Source organism: Heptranchias perlo, unplaced genomic scaffold, assembly GCF_035084215.1.
Source record: "Heptranchias perlo isolate sHepPer1 unplaced genomic scaffold, sHepPer1.hap1 HAP1_SCAFFOLD_1739, whole genome shotgun sequence".
NCBI classification, from domain to species: Eukaryota; Metazoa; Chordata; class Chondrichthyes; order Hexanchiformes; family Hexanchidae; genus Heptranchias; species Heptranchias perlo.
In genome coordinates this window covers 1-26,745 of record NW_027139011.1, presented here as the reverse complement: position 1 = coordinate 26,745, position 26,745 = coordinate 1, and the positions used below count along the sequence as shown (strand labels likewise).

At 44.8% G+C, this 26,745-nt stretch overlaps 1 protein-coding gene across 1 annotated transcript; it reads right to left on the bottom strand.

Moving 5' to 3' along the window:
- Positions 1 to 321: 321 nt before the first annotated feature.
- Positions 322 to 23,182, bottom strand: LOC137309665 (nuclear receptor coactivator 4-like; the record flags this gene model as incomplete). Its single annotated transcript, XM_067977742.1, has 5 exons — positions 23,074 to 23,182; positions 3,171 to 3,331; positions 2,789 to 2,929; positions 982 to 1,070; positions 322 to 430 (listed from the first exon to the last, which is right to left on the bottom strand). Coding segments are annotated over exons 2-5 (489 nt in total), but the record flags the coding sequence as incomplete, so codon positions are not given.
- Positions 23,183 to 26,745: the final 3,563 nt, after the last annotated feature.

Below are 26,745 nucleotides of genomic sequence, written 5' to 3'. Positions count from 1 at the left end.
TAGATTAATAGTTGGTGGTTTTATTATACTAAAATGTAGGGCCCAATCTGGACAGTTACAACACCAACTGTCTTTAGTGAAGCAACCTTTCTCAAAGAAGCCACCTGGCCAATTTGCCAATGTGGAAGATTGCAGTGCTACAAATGAAGTGTGCTCAAGAGGTCAGTGTACATTGGTAGGCAGCAAATAAAAGGCCATTTCTCATCTCAATACAAGCTTTCCACTAATGCGCTATCAAAAATTTGATTTATTTGTACCATAAACTCTTATTACAACAAAAAGAAACCTCCTTTGAACTAATAGATAGATTAAGGCACTTACCGGTGTTTTGATGGCCCCAAAGCTTGTAATGGCTTGGCGAAGTGAAGGGACATCGGCCTCAAAATTCAGGGTGGGGGATTCTTCTGGTTTCAGGGCCAGGTTCTTCAATCTGGAATAGGATATACACTAACTCAGTAATAGGCTGATCTGCTTTATTACTTAATCTTTAATGTTTTGGGGAAAACTACGGGAACATCTTTTAACACAAGTAGGCCATTCTATGTATTCCCTAGTTGCCCCTTCAGATACAGGGGTTTTTGTTTATATGGAGACCACCAGAGGGTGGGATAGTGGTGTAAAGTAAGCTCTCGACTTCCATATAATCTGATTTCAATGTCACTGCTGATCTTTGAAACACTGATTATAACCTGAACGCTAACTCCATATATCTTGAAGAATGGGTATTATTTGAAACAGTATTGCTGAATCTCACCCCCCTCCTAATCAATCACACCCAGCTGTCCACTGAACAAAGCTAGTCAACTAATTACAGCCAGGGCTATTTATTACATCACAAGCTGAAAGCTAAGGGCCCGTATTGTTCATCTGAAGTTACTCTACAATTGAATTCCGATTTCACAATTACAATTTGTAATGAATATACAGCTCAATAAATTCATACTATAAAAACGCCACAATTTGGAACGTGCCAACTCTCACCTCTCCAGGCAGGCTGTAATTTGACTGGTCGAAAGGTTACTCTGGGGATGTTCCAATTGATGAATAAGGCAGTTGAACTGGCCCAGCAGCTGAAGGAAAATAAAATTGCATTTATACAACACCTTATGTCATTTCAGCACGTCCCAAAAATGATTTGCACGATGAATTACTCTGAGCGCAAAGACTGCTGTGTGGCTAGAGGTGGCAGCCATTCTGCGTCACCAGCACCTTACAGACAGCAGTGAGATGAATCACCAGTTGAAGGAGGAATCCTAACCAGTACACAGGAAATCACTGCTTCTCTCAAAAGGTGCCATAGGATCTTTAACTTCCATCTGAACGACATATGGGACCTCGGTTTAATGTCTCATTTGAAGGACCACATCGCCAATAATGCAGCACTTCCTCAGTGTCAGCCTAGTTTATGCTCTCAAACCCTGCTATGGAACTCAAACTCATATCCTTCTGACTCAAGAGTGCTACCGACCGAGCCAAGCTGCAAGGAGAAGATTTGGTAAAGTTTCACTCAGCACCAAATGCAAGAAGCAAAGATTCAAGATGAAGTCTCTGGCATTAATAAGAAATTAAATTTGAAGTTGGATCAATCCACAGGAACTCCAGGTGTCCATTGACCTGGCCAAATCCAATTAAAGGTTTTGATGTGGTCCACTGCTCAAATCAGTTAAAACATGTTTGTTAATCCAATTTTAGATATTGGAATTCAAAAATATGCCAGAACTCAAATTCCAAATCTCCACCAACAGCAAGGAACCCGAGGCGTTATCAGAGCAAGGAACTAAACAACTTCCATTTACATGGAGGGAGGGTGGCAAAGATAAATCGACACCAAACCCTGGAGCAAGATTAGATAGAGTAAATGAAGGCCTGGGTGAGGAAAAGAAATGGGTTTTGGAGAAGGTTTCTAAAAGGGAAATGGGAAGAAGCACAATAGGCCAGTCGGAGAGCCAAAGGGGTATACGGTTGGAAAGAGGTTGCAGAAGTAGAGAGCAATGGCGGGGGGAGATCTGGGAGTTAGTGTAGGTCAACGATGAAGGGCAAATGGGACTTGCACAGGACAGGAGATGGATAGCTGTTTTGGACCAGGCGGAGTTTATGGAGTGTAGGGGGATGATATTAGAAAAATCAAGTCTAGGAATGATAAGAGCATGGATAATGATTTTAGTTGTAAACAATTTTACAACACCAAGTTATAGTCCAGCAATTTTATTTTAAATTCACAAGCTTTCGGAGGCTTCCTCCTTCGTCAGGTGAACGATGTGAAAATTTTCACATCGTTCACCTGACGAAGGAGGAAGCCTCCGAAAGCTTGTGAATTTAAAATAAAATTGCTGGACTATGACTTGGTGTTGTAAAATTGTTTACAATTGTCAACCCCAGTCCATCACCGGCATCTCCACATAATGATTTTAGTGGCAGAGATAGGGTGGAGGCAGGCAATGCTGGGGAAACAGAACAGGTAATGGGACATAGAGGACAACACTGATTGTATCACGGGACTGAAACATCACTAACTTGATTTATTTTACAGATGTACTTAGTTAATACTACTAAGCTGCATCTGAGGGCAGGATTTCAATGTAAATACGAACGGTCAATCCATCAACATACATAATTCAGCATCTTATAAAAGCACATCGCCCACAAAACACTTCACAACAAATGAAAACAAGCATTGTATGGCCCCTATAAGAACATGCACGCCCAGAGAGCCTAATGTGCTGTTTTTCTAATTTAAATACTAAAGTTTGGAATGGTTATTTTAATGGCACAGCAATCATTCCCTTACCCAGTAAAGCTGCTGAATCTGTTGCTGCAGGGACTCCTCCTTGAGCTGTTGCACAAGGTCGATCTGCTCCAAGAGACAAACCTCCCTACTGCGCAGGCACTCCATGTGACGGCTGATACAGCTGTGAATTTGAAATTTTACCTGCAAAAGAACAAGAAACTAAGCAATGGCATTCTTCTTCCAGGAAATTTTACACACCTACATTATAAGAAATAAAAACTACAGGCTGCATGCAATATTAACAAAAACTCGATTTTACTTAAAATCATCCCCAGTGTATTTAAGTCAGGACTGTACTTGCCCACCACTCAATGCAGGGAGAAACTGTTTCTACTGGCAGAAGGATCAGTAATCACAGGACATAGATTTAAGGTAAACTTGCCTCATGACTGTTTGCTTTTATCTCCTGTTCGGCCTGAATTATATTGCTAATGGCTGCCTCCAGATCTCGCTTGGCCTTCAAACAATTCATTAACGAATCCTTGAATTGGAAGCTGGTATTCTCCCCACCCTGGTTGTCTGTTGGGTTCATCTTGGTCTCTGCTGAAAAAAGGTAGTTAAGATAACAGCAAATGTGGACATGAGCATGCAAGATTAGCAGGGCGGTCACGCTTTCAGTCAAGCCCCATTAAATGCCTGTCACTTAAAAGCTGCTCAATATTAAGAACTCCAAATAGTCAAATCCTGGCTGATTTTTTTTTAAATTGCTGTATTTCAGTTCACTTGGCAACCTGATCTCTCCTCAACATTCCCAAGAGCGCCATTTTAGATTAAGATCCCCGAAGTGCTTGGCTATTCCATCATACATTTAAAGTAAAGCTACAAAGATATTTTATTTTAAATTATAGCAGATCTCCCCATGGTGAGTCTGAACTTACACTTTTGCAGAGGAGGGGGATCTGAGGTGTGGAGCTGGGGCTGGGGTGGGGGTATATATTTCCCATGAAAAAAATATATTTGGTATATTTACACAAAACCTTTTGGTAAACCATTTTAAATTCAAGACTTGTTCAGAACTTCCCTCTAAACTTGAATGATGGCACAGCCCTTCCAGGAATTGCTAGCTTGGGTATAAAGAGAAGGCAATTGTAGCCATTTTAGATTCCATTTTTATATTTGGTAATGTTTACATTTCAATTTGTGTCTTATTTGTTGTAAAAAAAACCCATTATAGTTTTTCAGGAAAATTCTCAAGTTGAATACTACATGCTTTGCCCTACCTGATATTTTACATACAAAAAAAATCCTCCGACGGAAAGCATTGGTGCAGGCAATTTTAATGTCTATTATGTAATAAGTACTCAGCTTAGTGCTTAAAGGAAGATGGCAGCTGAGAGGATTTTCAAAAATATTTTAAAATTCGTTCAGTAGCTTTTATTGGTTGATTTTGTCCACTGCTCTCGCTTGATTTATTGTCTTCCTATATCCTCAGTGGTTCTCAGCAGTTTTTCTATCTGCGTCTCTTTGCATTTGACTTGTATGTTCCCTGCCTTTCCAGCTACAATTTGCTGGATTTATGAAAACATAATTTGATCAATTAAGTGCAAATGCAAGAGCAATTTGCATAAGCACATTATACATACGCATCCCCCCCACCCCACACACACACACACAAATATACAGGCACAACTCAGAGAGACTGGTACAAAGAATGACTTATACAGTAAGTCAGAGAATATGCTGTTTTACAAGAAAGGAGTGTTATCAACCAAGTGTGATGGACAAAGTATTAAGGAAGTGCAACACTTACAGGAAGTGTGAGCTGCAAGTGTTTTAATATATAAAAAGGTCCTGAAATTTTCCCATTATACTTTTAATTTACAAAGTTCAAATTATACGGTTTCTTCAATAGAAAAGATGGGAGCTAAATAAATTGGGTAGGCAAAGAACAGACAATTTGATGCTATTAAATTCAGATTTGAGGAGATGAATAGAAGCACTTGATTGGGATTAACCAGCTATTTAGGAAATAGATGCAGCCAAAATGAGGTGTTCCAACAACATACTACAATTTCTATTGAATATTTTTTACTGATCTGGACATTAAAGGATGCCACCAACATCACTGATGATTAGTCTTTCTAATTTTAATGAACATTTTTATTTTGGTGGCAGGATGTTATGATAGACATTTAATGAATCACTTTCATATGATGATTTGACAAATTAGTGTATTTCCATGAATAGTGGATCTCTTGTAGCACTAAATGTGCTCTATTTACTTGTTCCTTTTCCCCTTCTTTCCAATAGTGCAGTGCCACTTTGCACCAACATTGCAAATGAATGGGTGTCAGGGCTATACTGAAGAAGTGGAAAACGAAAAACCACATGAATTGTTGTCTACAATACTCAAAGGGGAGGGGGAAGGAATTTGCGAAGGCTAATGGTCACTTTAATGGAGTCAATGGATATTGGGAATATTCAAAAGTAAACGAATTACAACCAATGCAGCTTTAAAAAGTAGTCATCCCGAATTGCCAAGAGGAAATACCCTGACTTTCTACCCCAGACATCCCTTTATAAACCAAGGTCAGTGGGTAAGTTATCAAAGGTAAGACACGTAACATGGATCAGTTCTGAGAATGTTGCATTGTTGGGGTGCAGTCTTTTGGTTCAGAGGTTAAATCTAGGACCCATCTACCTGCTCAGCTAGCCGCACAAGATTCCATGTCACTATCTGAAGTGGAGATGCCGGTGATGGACTGGGGTTGACAATTGTAAAATTGTTTACAACTATCTGAAGAGAAGCAGGAGCTCTTCTGGCTTATGGCCAGCATTCTTCCCTTAACCATCATCATCATCAAATAAAAAATTACCTCGCCATTCATTCATTTGAAGTTTGTGGGACCTTGGTGTGTGCAAATTTGCCTACATAACAGTGATTGTAAAGCACTTTAGGACATGAAAGGCTGCTCATAAGGGACCTTAGATACTTAACGGGACAGAGAAAGTAACCCCAGAACAATACTTTATTATGTCAGGGCTACAGAAAAAGAGGGCATTGGATCAGACTTGTGATGAGCAAAATTTAGAAGACATCAGGATTTTGTTCTTTACAGAGGGCTATTTACAGCTGCAGGGAGAGAAGGAAGATTTGAGCCATGGGACATGACTCATTTAATAAACAGCTAAATCAACAATGGGAAGGCAATATGATTGTTATTCTGGAAGGAAGAGACCTAAAGGACTGAAAGGTCTTTTGCATCCAAATCTATTTTATGGCCATATTTTACATGAAGTGGTTTTTTTTTTAATGGGAAAGTCACAAACTGCAAACCTCAGGAAAGCCTGTGACTCAAAATACCATTCTAACAAATGGCTACATCCTTTCTCTTTGTATTATTTTACTCAAATACTTTAAATTCTGTCCAGACAAGCACACGGGCTAGGTTTTCTTCATGGAACTTAGCACATCTAGCACTTTGTATTGACGGGTACCTCAGCTCATTTTCCCATTACATAAAAGTTGAGCACTGTTGCTCCAACATCTGCATCCACAGTAAAGAATGTATACAAACATTTCCTTGTTTAGCAATCCTGTCTTAAATTGGTAATCGCTTACTGTAGGTAAAGTCTTCCTCCTTCAACTTAGACGTGCAAATTATGAGATGACACAAAGTCCTATCATAAGTGGAGATTGAATAAATAATGCATTTCATTATACTCAATGGCACAGGTACTTTCTGAAGGTTTTATATTATCAGATCAATCTTTTAAAACAAATACTGCTATTTAAAGTTTTCAGATGAACACTACATTGATAGGAATTACAAACTCTTAGCAATGTACAGCATAAATAAACTGCATATGAAAACCCCCTTTGAGGATTCACAGCACAAATAAAACTTGTAACAGAAAGGCAATTCCTAGAAGCGGTACATCACGCACACACCCTGCATAAGTATGCATATTCTTTACATAAAAATTGGCCTTTTCACCCATTTCCAGATGCTCGGCTCATGTTATGTCTGTGCATCAAAGATTGCATGTCAACAGTGCACACTGGGTTGATGTTTATAATTCACCTAACTCTGGTCCTTTGTGATAGGATCATCCATAGGTTAGCAGTATGAACATAAACTGCACAGCACTGAAACCAGCCTTGGGAGAGGTTTGGCAATACATGTAAAAACAAATGTCTGAAAAAAATGGCACAACTGTGGTTTTCACCTTTCTTGTGTTTGTGCATCAGCGGGGCTGGTGCATTCCAGATCTCTTCTCTTCCTCCTCCCCCCCAACCCAATAAATCCACCTGACTGATAGCTGCAATGTTCTGTTCAATTTAAACTTAAATTCTCCATGTAAAAATCCTGGAAAGTGCCAGGAACATGCACTGTTCAGGATGTGAAAGAGAGGCAGATTCCATCACCCAATTCTAACAGAATTGTATACTCAACGTCTTGCAGCCCATTAAAAGAAAATTATGCTACATCCTGTTATCACTATTCTTTTCCCATAGTCCCAAATTTTCCTCCGAACTACTGAAGGGTCTGGTACTGCAGCCGCCTAATGGATAAGGGAGGGATTTGGTCTTTTTGCTCCGAGAAAGAAATGCAAAATTACCAAAACAAAACAGCTTTGCAGGAGCATTTTATGTCCATGGGAATTTTACACTTGCACTGCCATTTTGCTTCATCTAATTAAAGTCATCTTGAACCAGCCCCGCAACTTAACTGCCTGTTTAAAACAAAATAACCCCAAAATAAAATACATTAAAAAAAGAATCAACAGGCAATGATCAATTTTAACAAAGCAATATGTAGCTTGGGAATCATTAGTGGGTCCCATAACCTTCACTCAATCTGCCCTGCAATCCAATCCCAAAAAAGACTACCCTCTGCATTGATAATAATGAGCATCTACGGATCAAGGGCGAAACAGAAACTGTGTGAACAATGAGGCCTCTCCCCTGCACTGACAATAAGAAGGATTAGACCGAATCTACCCTCCAGGGTTCCACTAGAGAACGAAACCCAGATGCCTTCTAACTTGGGCGCTTGCAACAATGGCCGCCCGCTGCTCTGATCGCCACCAGGGCGATAGGCCCCTCCGGTTACACAGCGGGTATAATGACAAACTTATTCAGCGCAATCCGGGCCGATACCGAAAATTGTACCTGTGAGGCGGATCCACACCTCCACTCTTGCCGCCACCCCCCCTCTCTTCGTCGTCCACCGACTGCCAAACGGCCTTTTCCTCGGCTATTTATATACCCCTGCACGCCACGCACACCCGCCGCCTGCGCGCTTACGTCACGCCCCCACGCATGCTCCCATCACGTCAGCAGTCCGCCACTAGCGGATCGCCCGGCCGCACGTACACAGGGCTCCCCGAGAGAGGGGGGGGACTGCGACGGCCGATCGGTGAAGCACACATACGCGGGGCCCCAACATGGGGGGGAATACGGCCACGTTGTAAAAGTTTGCAAAGTATGAAAAACAATGAGACAAATTTTGTAACTTTTCCCCCTGAATGTTGAAGATCATTAATGTCCTGATTTAAACCCAGCACAGTATTGTGATTGGCACAGCACTGCCGCAAAAATTCTGGGAGTAAAGCCAGATTAAAGTGAACAAGGGTCCTCGTCTCTAGAAAGAATTTATATTTGTATCATGTTTCACACAAACATCTTCACGTACAATTAAATGCTTTGAATTACAAACACTGCAAATAGGCAGCAAGTCCATCAGCATCAAGAAAGAGGCACGAAGGTTAACGTTTCTGATCAGAATTAATTTTGGATTCATTTAAGGAACCCGGTGTGATGATGGGTGCAGGTTTGAACCACTGATACACCACAAAGTGAGTTTGCAATCTTTGCTTCGTTATTTTGGAGGAAAGGGAGAAGATGGCAAGTGTTGTGAAATTGTGCCTTAAGAGATGGATAAGCTAAGATAGGACAGATAGCCTGCCTCATCTGTATGTACAGTATCTTGTAATCTTCTGATCAAAATTCACCACATGGAGTAGTTGAGGCAAATAGCATAGATGCATTTAAAGGCAAGCTAGATAAGTACATGAGGGAGAAAGGGATAGAAGCCTATGCTGATAGGATTAGATGTAGAGTGATATACACTATTTAGGCCAAATGGCCTGTTTCTGTGCTGTAAATTCTTTGTAATTTTAAGTGCAAAAAACAAAAAAAACTGATGGTGGAATTTGAACTGACAAAAAAGGGTCTATACTTGAAACCGTAACTCATCTGTTCCCTCCACAGATGCTGACGGACCTGCTGAGTGTTTCCAACATTTTCTGGTTTTGCTTTCAACTAAGTACCACTAATGTATCCAAACATAGCAGTCATTTGTTAATAATGTGGTTGAGTGAGCAGTGCTGGCTGGGAGACCAGAAGAACCCCTTGCTGTTCTTCAAATACCACCATGGGATCTTCATATCCACCTGAATAGATAAAACAGATCACGTGTTTGCCGCTTCTCCCAAAGGAAAGCACCTGCGACAATGCAGTATTGCACTGAAGTGCCAACCTAGATCATACGCTCAAATCCTGGGGTGAACCTAGAACCTTCTGAACGTAGCATTTATTTGGTTTTTGAGCAGACTGGTTGGAAAGAAACCAAAAGTAGATGGTTTTCAAACTATTCAATTATAAAGTGGAGGTATTAGCATTACGTTTTTCAATGAATTAAGACCAAAGAAAACAACTCAAACCACGATACCCTCCTCAGTTTTGATCTTAGGCTTGACCCAGAAAGTTACTGATAAAATCTCGTCACCAATTCAGGAAAAATTCCTACATAATTCCTAAAGGCAAAAATTAAGGATAGCTCGAAGGAGATTAAAATCTAAACAGGCTGGAGCTATTCTGCAATGCAGCCCCCAATCGTAACACCCAAGATTCTTTGTTAACAGGAATTAAATTGTGTGTCACAAAACTTTAATTCCTTGCTTAGCCACTGGACAGTTCAGCGATTTTATTTTTTTAACATATTGAACACCTTTAATGCTGTCAAAATCTTGGTATATATATGCACACACAGAACGCTGATTTCAGAACTTTAAATTGAGGTAAATCACAGTAAACTATTTCCATTAGTTGGTGAGTCGGTAACCAGACAGCAGAGGGTGTAAATATATGGTCATCATCAAAGGAACGAGGGAAGTGGTTAGAAGTTTTTTTTTATTATGCAGAGGAATGTCCCAATAGTGTTGGAAACATGATCCATAATAATTTTTTAAAAGGGAATTGAATAAATATTTGAAAAAGAAAAAATTGAAAGGGTTTGGGGAAAGAGCAGGGGAATGAGAATAGCTGGACAGCTCCTCCTTCTGTGCTGTAAAATGTTATGAAAGGAAAAGTATGATCTTCTGAATTGCCCACAATCCTAAGCTTCATAAAGACATACGTGTACTGTTGCATCTTAGTTATCCTGTTTTGCTTTAGAACTGCTGGTTACAGGTAGCTTGGGAGTCCCCATTTTGTAGACAGTTTACTCATGTAACATTATGATTGCTCTATGCCAAGGTTATCACGAATTATAAAGAGTCAAACCAAGCATGAGGTGACATAAGTGGGAATTTATTTCCTCGCCTACTTAAAGGCATTGATGCCTCATCAAGATACAGTTCTATGTGCACCAAATGCCTGTTGGTACCTGACCCCAATGTGTTGTTATCAGGATATTCAACCATGGTGGGAGGGTGGAGAGTAAGTGCTGGATAAATCACAGCCAAGCCCGATCCTGTTCCACATTCAACATGCAGTACCAGCAGGAACCTCGGTCAGTTGTAACGTGCCACACACCAGCTTAGCCAAGAGGGTGAGCTGCTTCCAGATATATATCAACACTAAAGTGAAACCAGGCTTTCAAAATCCAAGATCTATATACACACACACCTTGTTACATGTTGTCAAAATGCACCACAGAGAAGAAAAAATGATGGACTACTTTAAAACATTATGCTTGAAACCACTTGGATTGCATTACAGAATGGGTCCCAATGGGTTTGTGAAAAAGCCAACTATGTATACAGAATGCAAGTTGTACACCAACATCTCCCAGCCCCAGAGACCAGAACCAGCCATTCAACATGTACAGTGACCCAACAAATATTTTCATCATATGAGTACGGCTTTCCCTCAATACGAAAGCAGTATTGAGTCCATACTGATGTAACGCTGCCAGGCTAAAATACAAGTGTAAAATGTAGGCATGTAAGTTGTACATAGAATAATACTCATACAGGGCTGCCTCTATGTCCTTAAATCTAAAACAATCTTCCCCTCTCTGCTTGGTTCCTCTGAAATAGGACTAGGCGTTAATCTAAAGTGAACTCCAACAGGCTGTACAGGACCTACTGGAATTGTTTGTGCTGTGTTATGGCATTCCTTGTTATACCATTTTATACAGTTACAGGTAGTATGTAACTCCCTCTCTGACATCATGAATAAGACCAGTTGGGCCGAAGTTAGCACTCCCATTCATGATGTCACATAAGGAAGCATTCCAAACTAAAAACAAGCTTCTCCATGTTAAATATTATGAATCCTGTCATTTCTAAAGGCAACGCCCAAAGTCTGGTAACTTCTGGATCAGCTGTAACTTGTTAAGGCTACCTTCAGGTAGCTCAGTTTCCTTCTTTATGCCAAATGCATTTTTGTCCTTCAATATCTCTCTCTGTAAAGCGTATGCTTCTCCAAGACCAGCACCACTCTCATACTCCTGGATAAGGTACAACTAAAAGTCCATCATCTAGCAGGCAATTCTTCTCATCTCTACCTTTCAACCTCGCTCTCTTTTTTGATAGAAACATGGTCAATACTTCTCTGAACCTTCCTCCCTCAACATTTAACTGCAAACATGCTGAGTACATTCATCACCAACCCCGTAATAAAATATTCATCACCTGCCTTGACCCCTTTCCTAGGTTTCTCAACAAAGCAATAGGTAACATAAGATTAATTCAGTAAATATCACAAGGTACCCAGCATCTGCACCACCTCCCAAGATGTAAAAGATTCTTTTAAATAGCACAGCTCAGCAAACTGCTTGGATTTTGGCCTTGTGTCATCAATCTCAATCAGGTTTAGAAGTTAATATTCTACAAAACAAGCACCGTTATTGACAACATATTTTAACCCTTGCAGTGAAGTGCACCAACACAAAAGATGATCATTTTCAAAGTTTGCTCCAAAAAGATGTGGGAATCGGGAAAACTTCTGTTCATTTTATATAGGCAGAAAGTTATAGAATGTACTCTTGCTAATTCAAAGTTTGTTGTCCACTAAAAATACGAATTATCCAATAATTTGCATTCAGCAATATAAACATAGCAATGTGGGAACTCAGTGCAAAAAAAATTGGAATTATCAGATAATATGAATTAAGCAATTTTGAATTAAGAGTAGATAAATACACATTTAGTGGTGAGCACATTTAGTACCAAAGAGTTAAATGTTATTACCCCTCTGCCCAAACATACACCAAGTGCGTCAGAAGTTTTTGTTTGAGGTGTTACATAAGTGGAGCATTAAAAGCTCAATGTCCAGCCAAGATATAGGCTGTGGAAACAATGTAAGTGGCTGTATTTTGTTTAAACAGAGACCCGATGCCATTAATCCAGGTGAGCAGGCTGGTTCTATAATTCACTTTGAGCAGCGGAGAGTGATAATGCAACAAGGAAACAAGGTTTTGTTAAAGAGTTTCAGGTCGTTAGGTCCGTTGCCAAGTTTACATGCAGTCATCTGAATTGGCACCAACACAAGATCTACCCTGGATTCCAAACTAAGAATTCAAGGAAAAGGGAGGTCAAATTTCAGCCAAGTCAAACCTCTATTTGCCAGAACAAACAGACCTGTGCTCTATTTATAATTTCAAACAGAAACTAAATGTCCTACTTCTCTCTAGAACTGGTGCTGACTTTTCAGAAACTCGCATTTTAGCAAAAGGCAGAGACCCCAGATCCTGCTTTATCACTGGTGGAAAGAAAATGCGACTACCACTCGCCCCTTTGCTCCCCCTTCCTTGCACTAGAGTTGCTCAGTAAGTTTCAAAATCACAGGACCAAACACATCTCAAAAGTGCAACAAAAACTGAATAATGCTGGAAATGGTCAGCAGGTCAGGCGACATCTGTGGAAGAAGGAAAAAAGTTATTTTTCAGGTATATAATCTTTTGCCAGAACAGATTTGGATGAAGAGTTATATACCTGAAATGTTAATTTTTCCCCCCCAACAGGTGCTGCCTGAGTGTTTCCAGTATTTTTCTGTTTTTGTTTCAGATTTCCAGCATGCTATTTTATTTTTTATATATCTTAAAAATGCACACATACCAGGTGTGTGCATACACAGTCACAGCATAAGTGTTTTTCTTCCAAATTTTAGTATCATTTTCGTAGAATGATACAGCACAAGAGGCTGTTCGGCCCATCGTGCCTGTACCGGCTCTTTGAAAGAGCTATCCAATTAGTCCCATTCCCCTGCTCTTTCCCCATAGCCCTGCAAATTGCTCATCTCACCTCTGCTTCTTTTGCCAATTATCTTAAATCTGTTTCCTTTGGTTACCGACCCTTCGACCACTGGAAATAGTTTCTCCTTATTTACTCTATCAAAACCCTTCATGATATTGAACAGCTCTATTAAATCTTCCCTTAACCTTCTCTGTTCTAGAGATAACAACCCCAGCTTCTCTAGTTTCTCCATGTAACTGAAGTCCCTCATCCCTGGTACCATTCTAGTAAATATCCTCTGCACCCTCTCTAAGGCCTTGACATCCTTCCTAAAGTGCGGTACCCAGAATTTAACAATACTCCAGCTGGGGCCCAATCAGTGATTTGCGACGGTTTAGCATAACTTATAACAGTTTAGCATAATACTGTTCTACAATTTAAGGTAACAGTGGAGACATACTACTAGTCAGTCAAGCATTGTACTGGTTATGTGGAAGCACAGGGAGCTTACAGCAGTCTGTAGCCATGTCCTTGACTGCTACTTACTGCCAGTGAATCTGTTCTGCATTAGAAGTTGGTTTTAGAGTAACAGCAAGAGGGAGAAACCCAACATGTGTAAAAGGTGCTCCATCCTATGAATTGGTAATATGAGGCCAGAGGTTTTTTACTAAACATTTCTCTGAAAAACAATTGGTAGGGAATATTTATCACTGTCTAAAATCCAATTTCAAAACAGATGGTTTCTACACAACGTTCTAGACATCAGCTGTTTGAGACAGCTCGTCTTTTATTAGGGGAGCCCAGCACTTGGGCCACTACTGCAGCTTGAAATACGCAAGGAATTCTAAGCTCGAAATATGTGGACCTGATTTGCTTAGCACATTGTGTTAAAAAAAAAGACTTCAGCTAATGATTAAAACAGGAATTTTTCCCACAAGTGGACACCCAGAATTGTGACCAAGTAACATCACCCGCTCCTCAGTTAAGCTTCAAACCCGATATTCAGTCTATTTCCACCTTAATATTGCCTGCCTTCAGTCTCCAGTGCTGCTGAAACCCTCAGACACTTTCATCACTTCCAGTCTCAACTTCTCCAATGTTCTCTTCACTGACATCCCCACCTCTGCTCTATAAGACTCCAGCTGATCGAGTACGCTACTCCCTGCATCTTATCATGCACTAGATCTGGCTCACTAATCACCTCTGTCCTCACCAATCTCCATTGGCTCCCTGGCCCCAGAAGATTGATTTAAAAATCCTCACATTTATAAATCCCTGTGGCCTGGCTTCACCTTCCTTCCACTACTTCATCCAGCCCCATATCCCAGCTCACACCGTCTGTTCTATCATGCACCCCCACTTTCCCTACGCTCCAAAACACCTTCACCTTGCTTTATCTCTCTCCATTTTCCAAAGCATCCCAATACCTAGCTTTTCCTAATCCTTCAGTGACGTGCTCCCAACTTCTGCTCAGGGTCCTGATCCTCTCCTCCCCCATCCCCATGAAGCACCTTGGAATCAATCATATTCTAAATGCTGTACAAATGCAAGCTGTTTTTATTAGATGTTGTCGACAGTGCTATCAAGCGGCACTTACTCACGAATAACCTGCTCACCGATGCTCAGTTTGGGTTCCGCCAGGACCACTCTGCTCCAAACCTCATTACAGCCTTGGTCCAAACATGGACAAAAGAGCTGAATTCCAAAGGTAAAGTGAGAGTGACTGCCCTTGACATCAAGGCAGCATTTGACCGTGTGGCACCAAGGAGCCCTAGTAAAATTGAAGTCAATGGGAATCGGGGTAAAATCTCCAGTGGCTGGAGTCATACCTAACACAAGGAAGATGGTAGTGGTTGTTGGAGGCCAATCATCTCAGCCGCAGGACATTGCTACAGGAGTTCCTCAGGGCAGTGTCCTAGGCCCAACCATCTTCAGCTGCTTCATCAATGACCTTCCCTCCATCATAAGGTCAGAAATGGGGATGTTCGCTGATGATTGCAGTGTTCAGTTCCATTTGCAACCCCTCAGATAATGAAGCAGTCTGTGCCCGCATACAGCAAGACCTGGACAACATCCAGGCTTGGGCTGATATGTGGCAAGTAACATTTGCGCCAGACAAGTGCCAGGCAATGACCATCTCCAACAAGAGAGTCTAGCCACCTCCTCTTGATATTCAATGGCATTACCATCAACATCCTGGGGTTCACCACTGACCAGAAACTTAACTGTGGCTACGAGAGCAGGTCAGAGGCTGGGTATTCTGCGGCAAGTGACTCACCTCCTGACTCCCCAAAGCCTTTCCACCATCTACAAGGCACAAGTCAGGAATGTGATGGAATACTCTCCACTTGCCTGGATGAGTGCAGCTCCAACAACACAAGAAGCTCAACTCCATCCACTACAAAGCAGCCAGCTTGATTCGCACCCCATCCACCACCCTAAACATTCACTCCCTTCACCACCGGCACACCGTGGCTTCAGTCTGTGCCATCCACAAGATGCACTGCAGCAACTCGACAAGGCTTCTTCGACTGCACCTCCCAAACCCATGACCTCTACCACCTAGAAGGACAACGGCAGCAGGCACACGAGGGCAACACCACCTGCACGTTCCCCTCCAAGTCACACAATCCTGACTTGGAAATATATCGCCGTTCCTTCATCGTCGCTGGGTCAAAATCCTGGAACTCCGTTCCTAACAGCACTGTGGGAGAACCTTCACCACACGGACTGCAGCGGTTCAAGAAGGTGGCTCACCACCACCTTCTCAAGGGTAATTAGGGATGTGCAATAAATACTGGCCTCGCCAGCAACGCCCACATCCCATGAATGAATTTTAAAAATTATGCGTTGAGGAGTTAGGTGCAATTAATGAACAAATCACTCCAACGTGCTGAGAACATCATTTGGTCCAGGTCAGAACAACAATAAATTAATTTATTGCAACAATGGAAGCTTTTTTTATTCATCCATAAAGCGATCTTCTGGTTAGATTTAATCTGTCACAGAAAACAGCTTGACATTAATCAGGTTTTGATCTTCATGGTATCCTGGTGCAGCTTCCTCCAGCAAAAACATATTACTACTTCATTTAGTTACTATAAACACATGATTTACACAGGTCCCTTTACAAATAGGCAAGTAAAGCTCAGAGGTGCTTTAACATTACTCCAGTTCTTTCAGTTTCCGACACATAGCAAATGCAAACGTTTTGGCCTCCACGTGAGTGACAGCAGTCTGTCCATCCTCAAACGACACCTCCCTGTGTGATGCACTGAGCTAGTTGAGCATACTTGCAACAGGATGTAAAAATTGCACGATTGCACAATGTACATTAGCACAGTGTCTCTCCCAAACCTGCCACTGCACAATGTACTGCATTAGCATAGTGTTTGTTCCCAAACCTGCCACTGTTTTTAAAAAACAAGATGTGGAGATGCCGGTGATGGACTGGGGTGGACAAATGTAAGGAATCTTACAACACCAGGTTATAGTCCAACAGTTTTATTTGAAAATCTCAAGCTTTCGGAGGCTTTCTCCTTCGTCAGGTGAGTGACACTCACCTGACGAAGGAGAAAGCCTCCGAAAGCTTGTGATTTTCAAATAAAACTGTTGGACTATAACCTGGTGTTGTAAGATTCCTTACATTAAAAAAACAAAGCAGAGATCACCTTCTTAAACGGGAGAATAGTCAATGCTATCCTTTCCTTCCCTCCCTCTGCACGTACAGAAGATCAGTCACCTTTTCCCAAATCAGTCAACAATAAGAATATAGAAGAGCAAAGCATAAAAAGGCAACACATGGAGGCTGGTTTGATGTCATTCTCCAGGAAAACAGAATTTAAGCTGCTTTTATATTGCTATCAGTGGGGTGTTTCTGCTGCTGGTCATTAAAGCACAGGTCTTACGTAGCTGACAGGAACTCCGGGATAAAGTTGCTGGATTCGCTGAATCTGCCGACTGGGAAGACCCTTCTGTTTTTAAACCATGTCTTCCTGGCAGCCGGATTTATTGATTCTGGCAACTTTACATCAGGTTTGCCACTTGCTGCGCAAATAGCTATGCTTTGGGAACTGATACCTACATGGCACCCCCTCCCCCCCCCCCCCCCCCCCCCCCCACCCCCCCCCCCCCACCCCCAGGGCCCCCCCCCCCCCCCCCCCCCCCCCCCCCACCCCAGCCCCCCCCCCCCCCCCCCCCCCCCCCCACCCCCCCCCCCCCCCCCCCCCCCACCCCCCCCCCCCCCCCCACCCCCCCCCCCAACCCCCCCCCCCCCCCCCCCCCCCCCCCCCCTACCCCCCCCCCCCCCCCCCCCCCCCCCCCCCCCCCCCCCCCCCCCCCCCCCTCCCCCCACCCCCCACCCCCCCCAAGTGCCTAATGCGTTATCTTCCCCTTTCTTGTCTTGCATTAAGAACAAAACTCTTTCCAAACCCAGGGCTTATAAGCATCTGTTAATGTAAACACTCAAGTGGTTGGAAATCAGGATTGCCACCCTAGCAGCCTTGTGACCAATATGAGAGAGGCTGTCTCTAACAAAAGCTTCTTTCTGGAGCGTCACTCATGCAAAACCAACAAACTCGGAGGCAAATGCTGACCTTGCCAAACCAGCTTCTCTCAACAGAAGGCACACAGTCACAAGTGGATGCCCAGTGGTGCTGCTCACAGGGAGGCAACACTGGGAGTCAGAATTGGGCCAGGTTCAGAAGAAGCTGGAAAGCCGAGCCATTCACACGCAAAGCAATAATGAGGCGCAGTAATGGCTCATACGTGTGCAAAATATCAAGGACAAAGATGGAGGCAAAGACCTCTAGTTCCGGGAACAGAACAAGATTCAAGCTCGTCAGAGACGGCAGGTCACAGGAGTTATACCTGGCACAAAGGAAGATGGCTGTGGTTGCTGGAGGGCAATCACCCAAGCCCCTCAACTTCAGGTCTTTCACCTCAATGGGCCTTGATTGGAGTGGCGGTAGGAACCAAGTTAAATGGCAGAGAGGAGTTTAGAGGTTACGTCTCCATTGAAATGCCCTTCTCTCAGGACCCCTGCTTAAATGTAAAAAGTATCTGACAATAAGTGGAGTATCTGATAATGCTGGCCAGCATGTTAATCTTGCTCATCATTTTGGAGATGCCACAATCATTTTGGAAAGGCTGATATTTATAAAAATCAAAAAGAAACACTCAACATCAAGAAGTTATTTTGTCAATAAACAGCATGGGAAACCCTGTACTGGTGAGCATGAGTTAGAAGAGGTCTACTACTCAATATTATGCTAAAATCTATCACACAGAAAGATTACTGAATGCTAACTTCTAATTTTCACTCAATAAATGCAAAGAAGAGTTCTCCAGCAGCTAAATGTGCAGCTAGAGCAGAATTGTGCCATGGTTATATCACATCCCAACACGCAACACTCCAATGACTGGAGCAACCTCCAATTCATTTGTCCAATTCCCAGGAGCCGGAATGACCTATGCATGAAGTCAAACAAGTTGTTAAGATAGTCATTAGAGGCAATGGAAACTTTTCACTGAAATAAACGACCGCAAAGAAGAAACCCTTAAGTATGCACACCACAACTGCAATTGTTGAAGGACTGAAGTCCCACAGACAACATACGAATGTTTGAACATAGACAAGGGTTCTCTCCAGCTTATAATTAAACATTGGTAGTTATGAGCAGTGGCTGAAATTGGCAACTGTTCAAAAATCAAGTCACTGCAAAAGTTTACCCAAGCAATTGCCATGAGTTCTACATTCCTAATGATAAAGGATTAAAAGCATTACAGATTTCATCAGCAACCAGAGTGTTCACAGGGTTACTATAGTCTGAGAGACTGATTTCATATTGCTATAACATACTTTTAACATAATCTGGTTAGCTAAATCTCATCCTCCACCCCCCACCACCACCATTGTAAATTCTTAATAGATGCAGAGTGAGTTTAAAAAAACAGAAGTAACTGTCATTTGGTACCAATTGGCCCAATTCAAACGACACGGGCTAAATTACACTAAAAGGGAATGTTATTGTAGTTGCAATCCAGACTATATTCTTGTAAAAGGCAACTTTAATTTGCACAACTTAAAAAAAAATAAGCAGGATTTGTCCCCGACACATGCACTGACTATTGACAGGAACACATAAGACCAGAAAAATATAGCTTCCCATCATTTTCATTGGGAGATTACAACCTCAAGCCACCTCAACTAAATCCCAAAACAAATTAAACGCAAACCACAAATAAAAAACAGATGCATTGCAAAAACTGTAAATGTCACTGACTTATTGCATGGTTATTGTTCTCCCTTAGTGTATCATGGTCGGTGACATGATCTGAACTATGATCTGTGGTGTCTGGAAATTGTTTGAGATAGAAGAGTTTGGATTATAAACAGACTATGATCACCTTGAAGCTGACATTAACACGAGTCGGCAGAACACTGAAGGTTATATCATCACAATTGGAATGAAGATAAACACTCCTTGATTCAATTATTAAAACAACTAGTCATCAACTCCAAGGGTTTAAGGTCAATTGACTGGGGTGAAGATTATGATGTTGAATTATGTGCCAGGTACAAAAGCTGCTTTTATGTTGGATTTAGTGGGGTTCTAGAGCTGCTGGCTCCTGAAAAAGTGGTTCCAGCACAGCTGGTGAAAACCACTAAAATAAACTTGCCAGATAAAAATTTGCGGGGCTATGGGGAAAGGGCAGAGGAATGGGATTAATTGAATAGCTCTTTCAAAGAGCCGGCACAGTCACAATGGGCTGAATAGCCTCCTCCTGTGCTGCATCGTTCTATGATTCTACTGGCTAACGCTAGTGGCTGCAAACATGGGTCTGTTGAATCCAGTTTATTTCCTGGCTATGATAGCAGTGAGCACTGTGTGTTTATTTGAAGGCAGTCACAGGTCCCAGACCTGTATTACTGACTCTTTATTAAACATCTATGGGACCTTGCTGTGCCTAAATTGGCTGCTGCGTTTCCCTACACTTCAAAAGTACTCAATTGGCTGTAAAGCACTTTGGGACGTTCGGAGGTTGTGAAAGGCTCCATGTAAATTTAAGTTCTTTCTACCTGGAGAACTAGATCGCTGGCAATGTCCCAAAGACTTTCTCCAGACTGAAGCAATAGGAATGTCTTGCCATATGACGTTGAAGGGTGTGGTAGTACCATTCCTTCTAATGGTCTCAATTAACATTCAACAAATTGGCACGCAACAATCAGTCCCTGGGTGATTCTAACATACAAGTTAGGCTGGGCGGGATGATTGATTTTTCCAGTAAACGGCAGTGAAAACACCCACATGTCGTGTAAAGTATTAAACCCCTGAACTAAAGTCAAAAGGCAGGTCAATGTTTGAGATAGACACTCTTGTCAGTATGTAATGTTGTCTGGGCTTTTATAAGAACATAACAAATAGGAGCAGGAGTAGACCATACTGCCCCTTGAGCCTGCCCCGCCATTCAATAAGATCATGGCTGATCTACCTCAACTCCACTTTCCCGTCCTATCCCTTGATGTGCAAATATCCATCGATCTCAGTCTTGAATATACTCAACGACTCAGCATCCACAGCCCTCTGGAGTAGAGAACTCCAAAGATTCACAACCCTCAGTGAAGAAATTTTTCCTCAATTTGGTCCTAAATAGCCAACCTCTTGAGACTTTGACCTCTAGCTCTAGACTATTCAGCCAGGGGAAACAGCCTCGCAGCATCTACCCTGTCGAGCCCTCTAAGAATTTTATATGTTTCAATGAGATCACCTCTCATTCTTCTAAACTCTAGAGAATATAGGCCCAATATACCCAATCTCTCCTTATAGGACAACCCTCTCATCCCAGGAATCAATCTAGTGAACCTTCGTTGCACCGCTTCTAAGGCAAGTATACCCTTCCTTAGATAAGATCAAAACTGTACACAGTACTCCAGGTGTGGTCTCACCAGAGCCCTATATAATTGCAGCAAGACCTCCTTACTCATACTCCAACCCCCTTGCAATAAAAGCTAACGTACCATTTGCCTTTCTAATTGATTGTTGTACCTGCATGTTAACTTTCTGTGATTCATGTACAAGGACACCCAAATCCCTAACATTTCTTAGTCTTTCATCTTTTGAAAAATATTCTACTTTTCTATTCTTCCTACCAAAGTGGATAATTTCACATTCCCCCACATTATATTCCATCTGCCACCTTCTCGCCCACTCACTTAACCGATCTATATCCCTCTGCAGCCTCTTTGCATCCTCCTCACAGCTTCCCATGTAGCTTTGTATCGTTAGCAAACTTGGATACATCATCTAAGTTATTGTTATATATTGTAAGCAGCTGAGGCCCAAGCACTAATCCTAGCAGCACCCCACTAGTTACAACCTGCCAACCCAAAAATGACCCGTTTATTCCTACTCTGTTTTCTGTCCGTTAACCAATCCATGCTAATATATTACCCCCAATCCCACGAGCTGTAATTTTGTGTCACAACCTCTTGTGCGGCACATTACTGAACGCCTTTTGAAAATCCAAATGTACTACATCCACTGGTTTCCCCTTATCTACCCCATTAGTTACACCCTCAAAATTTTCAATTTGTTTACAAAGTTGTGTTCAATTGTTCTAAGAAAAGTTCATTAACAAGAGCCTTGCATTTTGGTGCAAAAGAAAAGCTGATCTGGGAAATGAATGTAGTCAAGGAAGTGGAATTATCTGGTACTTTTGCTTTTATATTGGGTTTAGTGGGATGCTATACTCACTGCATCATATTCACACACTAGAAATAAACTTGATGTGGAGATGCCGGTGATGGACTGGGGTGGACAAATGTAAGGAATCTTACAACACCAGGTTATAGTCCAACAGTTTTATTTGAAAATCACAAGCTTTCGGAGCTTGTGATTTTCAAATAAAACTGTTGGACTATAACCTGGTGTTGTAAGATTCCTTACATTAGAAATAAACTGACCTCAATGGACCTGCTTTTGCCAGGGAATCAATCCATGCTGTGATCCTGTGATGAGCAGCTCGGGGTTTGGAACAGGCTGCTGGCTCATGCGCTGGACACTGATTCGCCGGGTTCCTTCAAGCGAGAGCTGGACCTGGACCTGGACCTGTTTCGGCTGGGTCGGAGGTCACCTTGTAATCAGGGCCAGCGTGAGCTCCTGCACCAGTTTTGTTTGCCGAAGTGGGTCTGGGGGGGGAATGTCCCAAATTTTTTCCCCTAATTGGCCTGGGGTGTTCGCCTCTCCAGGGAGATTACGTGGGTGGGTGATGGGGAGTGTCTGTCTGTATTGTGGTGCACAAGGCATCACAACCGTGTGGGACAGGGGGGGGGGGGGGGTCTTTTCATTGTTCGTATGTTTCCAAGAGGGGCAAAAAAAAATTGCATATTACCTATAGAATTTACAGCACAGAAACAGGCCATTCGGCCCAACTGGTCTATGCCAGTAATTATCCTCCACATGAACCTCCTCCCTCCCTCCTTCATCTCACCCCATCAACATATCCTTCTAGGCCTTCCTCCCTCATCTCGCCCTTAAATCCATCGATGCTATTCCCCTCAACCACTCCTTGTGGTAGCAGGTTCCACAATTCTCACCACTCTCCGGGGAAAGAAGCTGCTCCAGAATTCCCCATTCGATTTATTGGTGACCGGCTTATCTTTTATGACCTTTAGTTTTGGATTTGTGAACCCGGGGACAAAACCACAAATACAGGAGCTGAGAGAACCGAGCTTCCCCAGCCAGGGGCCGGGGCCGGGGCCGGGGCCGAGGGGGCATTGCACCCAACGCAGCACCGGGGCTCGAACCAAACCGGAGGCCCGAATCAGACGCGACGCCCACCTGACCGACCAGCCCCCCCACGCCGCCGTCTCTCACCCGCCGGTGCCCGAGGCCGAATCCCGCCGTCCGCCGCTTCACCTCCAGCCGCGCGCCCGCACCAAGTCCCGCGAGAGCAGGCCCGACATCCGGGGCCCGGACCCGCCCACTCCCGCCGGGAGCCGGGGGGGGGGGGAGTGGCCACGTCAGTTGAGGTGGTGGATTCCACATCGGAAAAGGAAACAAAAAAAAAATCCGCATTCTTCTCTGACTCATTTATCTCACAATCACATCACTCTTATGTTTTTATTATAATAAATGGTTATAATAATTTTCTTACTGTTAATTGATCTGAGCATCCCCCTCCCCCTCTACCATTGCCGGATGGTTTGGTCCTCCTGACTCCCTCAGTGAGGTTCCCCCCGGGGTGAAGGGGGGACATTACCCGGGGTAAAGGGGGGACATTACCCGGGGTAAAGGGGGGACATTACCCGGGATAAAGGGGGGACATTACCCGGGGTAAAGGGGGGACATTACCCGGGATAAAGGGGGGACATTACCCGGGGTAAAGGGGGGACATTACCCGGGATAAAGGGGGATATTACCCGGGGTAAAGGGGGATATTACCCGGGATAAAGGGGGATATTACCCGGGGTAAAGGGGGGATATTACCCGGGATAAAGGGGGGACATTACCCGGGATAAAGGGGGACATTACCCGGGGTAAAGGGGGATATTACCCGGGATAAAGGGGGACATTACCCGGGGTAAAGGGGGATATTACCCGGGGTAAAGGGGGGATATTACCCGGGATAAAGGGGGGACATTACCCGGGATAAAGGGGGACATTACCCGGGGTAAAGGGGGATATTACCCGGGGTAAAGGGGGGATATTACCCGGGATAAAGGGGGGACATTACCCGGGGTAAAGGGGGGACATTACCCGGGATAAAGGGGGGACATTACCCGGGATAAAGGGGGACATTACCCGGGGTAAAGGGGGGACATTACCCGGGATAAAGGGGGGACATTACCCGGGGTTAAGGGGGGACATTACCCGGGGTTAAGGGGGGACATTACCCGGGATAAAGGGGGGATATTACCCGGGGTGAAGGGGGGACATTACCCGGGGTTAAGGGGGGACATTACCCGGGGTGAAGGGGGGACATTACCCGGGATAAAGGGGGGACATTACCCGGGGTGAAGGGGGGACATTACCCGGGATAAAGGGGGGACATTACCCGGGATAAAGGGGGGACATTACCCGGGGTGAAGGGGGGACATTACCCGGGATAAAGGGGGACATTACCCGGGATAAAGGGGGGACATTACCCGGGGTTAAGGGGGGACATTACCCGGGATAAAGGGGGGACATTACCCGGGGTGAAGGGGGGACATTACCCGGGATAAAGGGGGACATTACCCGGGATAAAGGGGGGACATTACCCGGGGTAAAGGGGGGACATTACCCGGGATAAAGGGGGGACATTACCCGGGGTAAAGGGGGGACATTACCCGGGGTGAAGGGGGGACATTACCCGGGATAAAGGGGGGACATTACCCGGGGTGAAGGGGGGACATTACCCGGGATAAAGGGGGACATTACCCGGGATAAAGGGGGGACATTACCCGGGGTAAAGGGGGGACATTACCCGGGATAAAGGGGGGACATTACCCGGGGTTAAGGGGGGACATTACCCGGGGTTAAGGGGGGACATTACCCGGGATAAAGGGGGGATATTACCCGGGGTGAAGGGGGGACATTACCCGGGGTTAAGGGGGGACATTACCCGGGGTGAAGGGGGGACATTACCCGGGATAAAGGGGGGACATTACCCGGGGTGAAGGGGGGACATTACCCGGGGTAAAGGGGGGACATTACCCGGGGTTAAGGGGGGACATTACCCGGGGTGAAGGGGGGACATTACCCGGGATAAAGGGGGGACATTACCCGGGGTTAAGGGGGGACATTACCCGGGGTGAAGGGGGGACATTACCCGGGATAAAGGGGGGACATTACCCGGGGTTAAGGGGGGACATTACCCGGGGTGAAGGGGGGACATTACCCGGGATAAAGGGGGGACATTACCCGGGGTTAAGGGGGGACATTACCCGGGGTGAAGGGGGGACATTACCCGGGATAAAGGGGGGACATTACCCGGGGTTAAGGGGGGACATTACCCGGGATAAAGGGGGGACATTACCCGGGGTGAAGGGGGGACATTACCCGGGATAAAGGGGGGATATTACCCGGGGTGAAGGGGGGACATTACCCGGGGTTAAGGGGGGACATTACCCGGGGTGAAGGGGGGACATTACCCGGGATAAAGGGGGGATATTACCCGGGGTGAAGGGGGGATATTACCCGGGGTAAAGGGGGGATATTACCCGGGGTGAAGGGGGGACATTACCCGGGGTGAAGGGGGGACATTACCCGGGGTGAAGTGGGGACATTACCCGGGATAAAGGGGGGATATTACCCGGGGTGAAGGGGGGACATTACCCGGGGTAAAGGGGGGATATTACCCGGGGTGAAGGGGGGACATTACCCGGGATAAAGGGGGGACATTACCCGGGGTGAAGGGGGACATTACCCGGGGTAAAGGGGGACATTACCCGGGGTGAAGGGGGGACATTACCCGGGGTGAAGGGGGACATTACCCGGGGTAAAGGGGGACATTACCCGGGGTGAAGGGGGGACATTACCCGGGGTGAAGGGGGACATTACCCGGGATAAAGGGGGGACATTACCCGGGGTGAAGGGGGGACATTACCCGGGGTAAAGGGGGACATTACCCGGGGTGAAGGGGGACATTACCCGGGATAAAGGGGGGACATTACCCGGGGTGAAGGGGGACATTACCCGGGATAAAGGGGGGACATTACCCGGGGTGAAGGGGGGACATTACCCGGGGTGAAGGGGGGATATTACCCGGGGTGAAGGGGGGACATTACCCGGGGTAAAGGGGGGACGTTACCCGGGGTGAAGGGGGGACATTACCCGGGGTAAAGGGGGACATTACCCGGGGTAAAGGGGGACATTACCCGGGGTAAAGGGGGACATTACCCGGGGTGAAGGGGGGACATTACCCGGGGTAAAGGGGGGACATTACCCGGGGTAAAGGGGGACATTACCCGGGGTGAAGGGGGGACATTACCCGGGGTGAAGGGGGGATATTACCCGGGGTGAAGGGGGGACATTACCCGGGGTGAAGGGGGGACATTACCCGGGGTAAAGGGGGGACATTACCCGGGGTAAAGGGGGGACATTACCCGGGATAAAGGGGGACATTACCCGGGATAAAGGGGGGACATTACCCGGGGTAAAGGGGGGACATTACCCGGGATAAAGGGGGGACATTACCCGGGGTAAAGGGGGGACATTACCCGGGGTAAAGGGGGGACATTACCCGGGGTAAAGGGGGGACATTACCCGGGGTAAAGGGGGGACATTACCCGGGGTGAAGGGGGGACATTACCCGGGGTGAAGGGGGACATTACCCGGGATGAAGGGGGGACATTACCCGGGGTGAAGGGGGGACATTACCCGGGGTGAAGGGGGGACATTACCCGGGGTAAAGGGGGACATTACCCGGGGTGAAGGGGGGACATTACCCGGGGTGAAGGGGGGACATTACCCGGGGTAAAGGGGGACATTACCCGGGGTGAAGGGGGGACATTACCCGGGGTGAAGGGGGGACATTACCCGGGGTAAAGGGGGACATTACCCGGG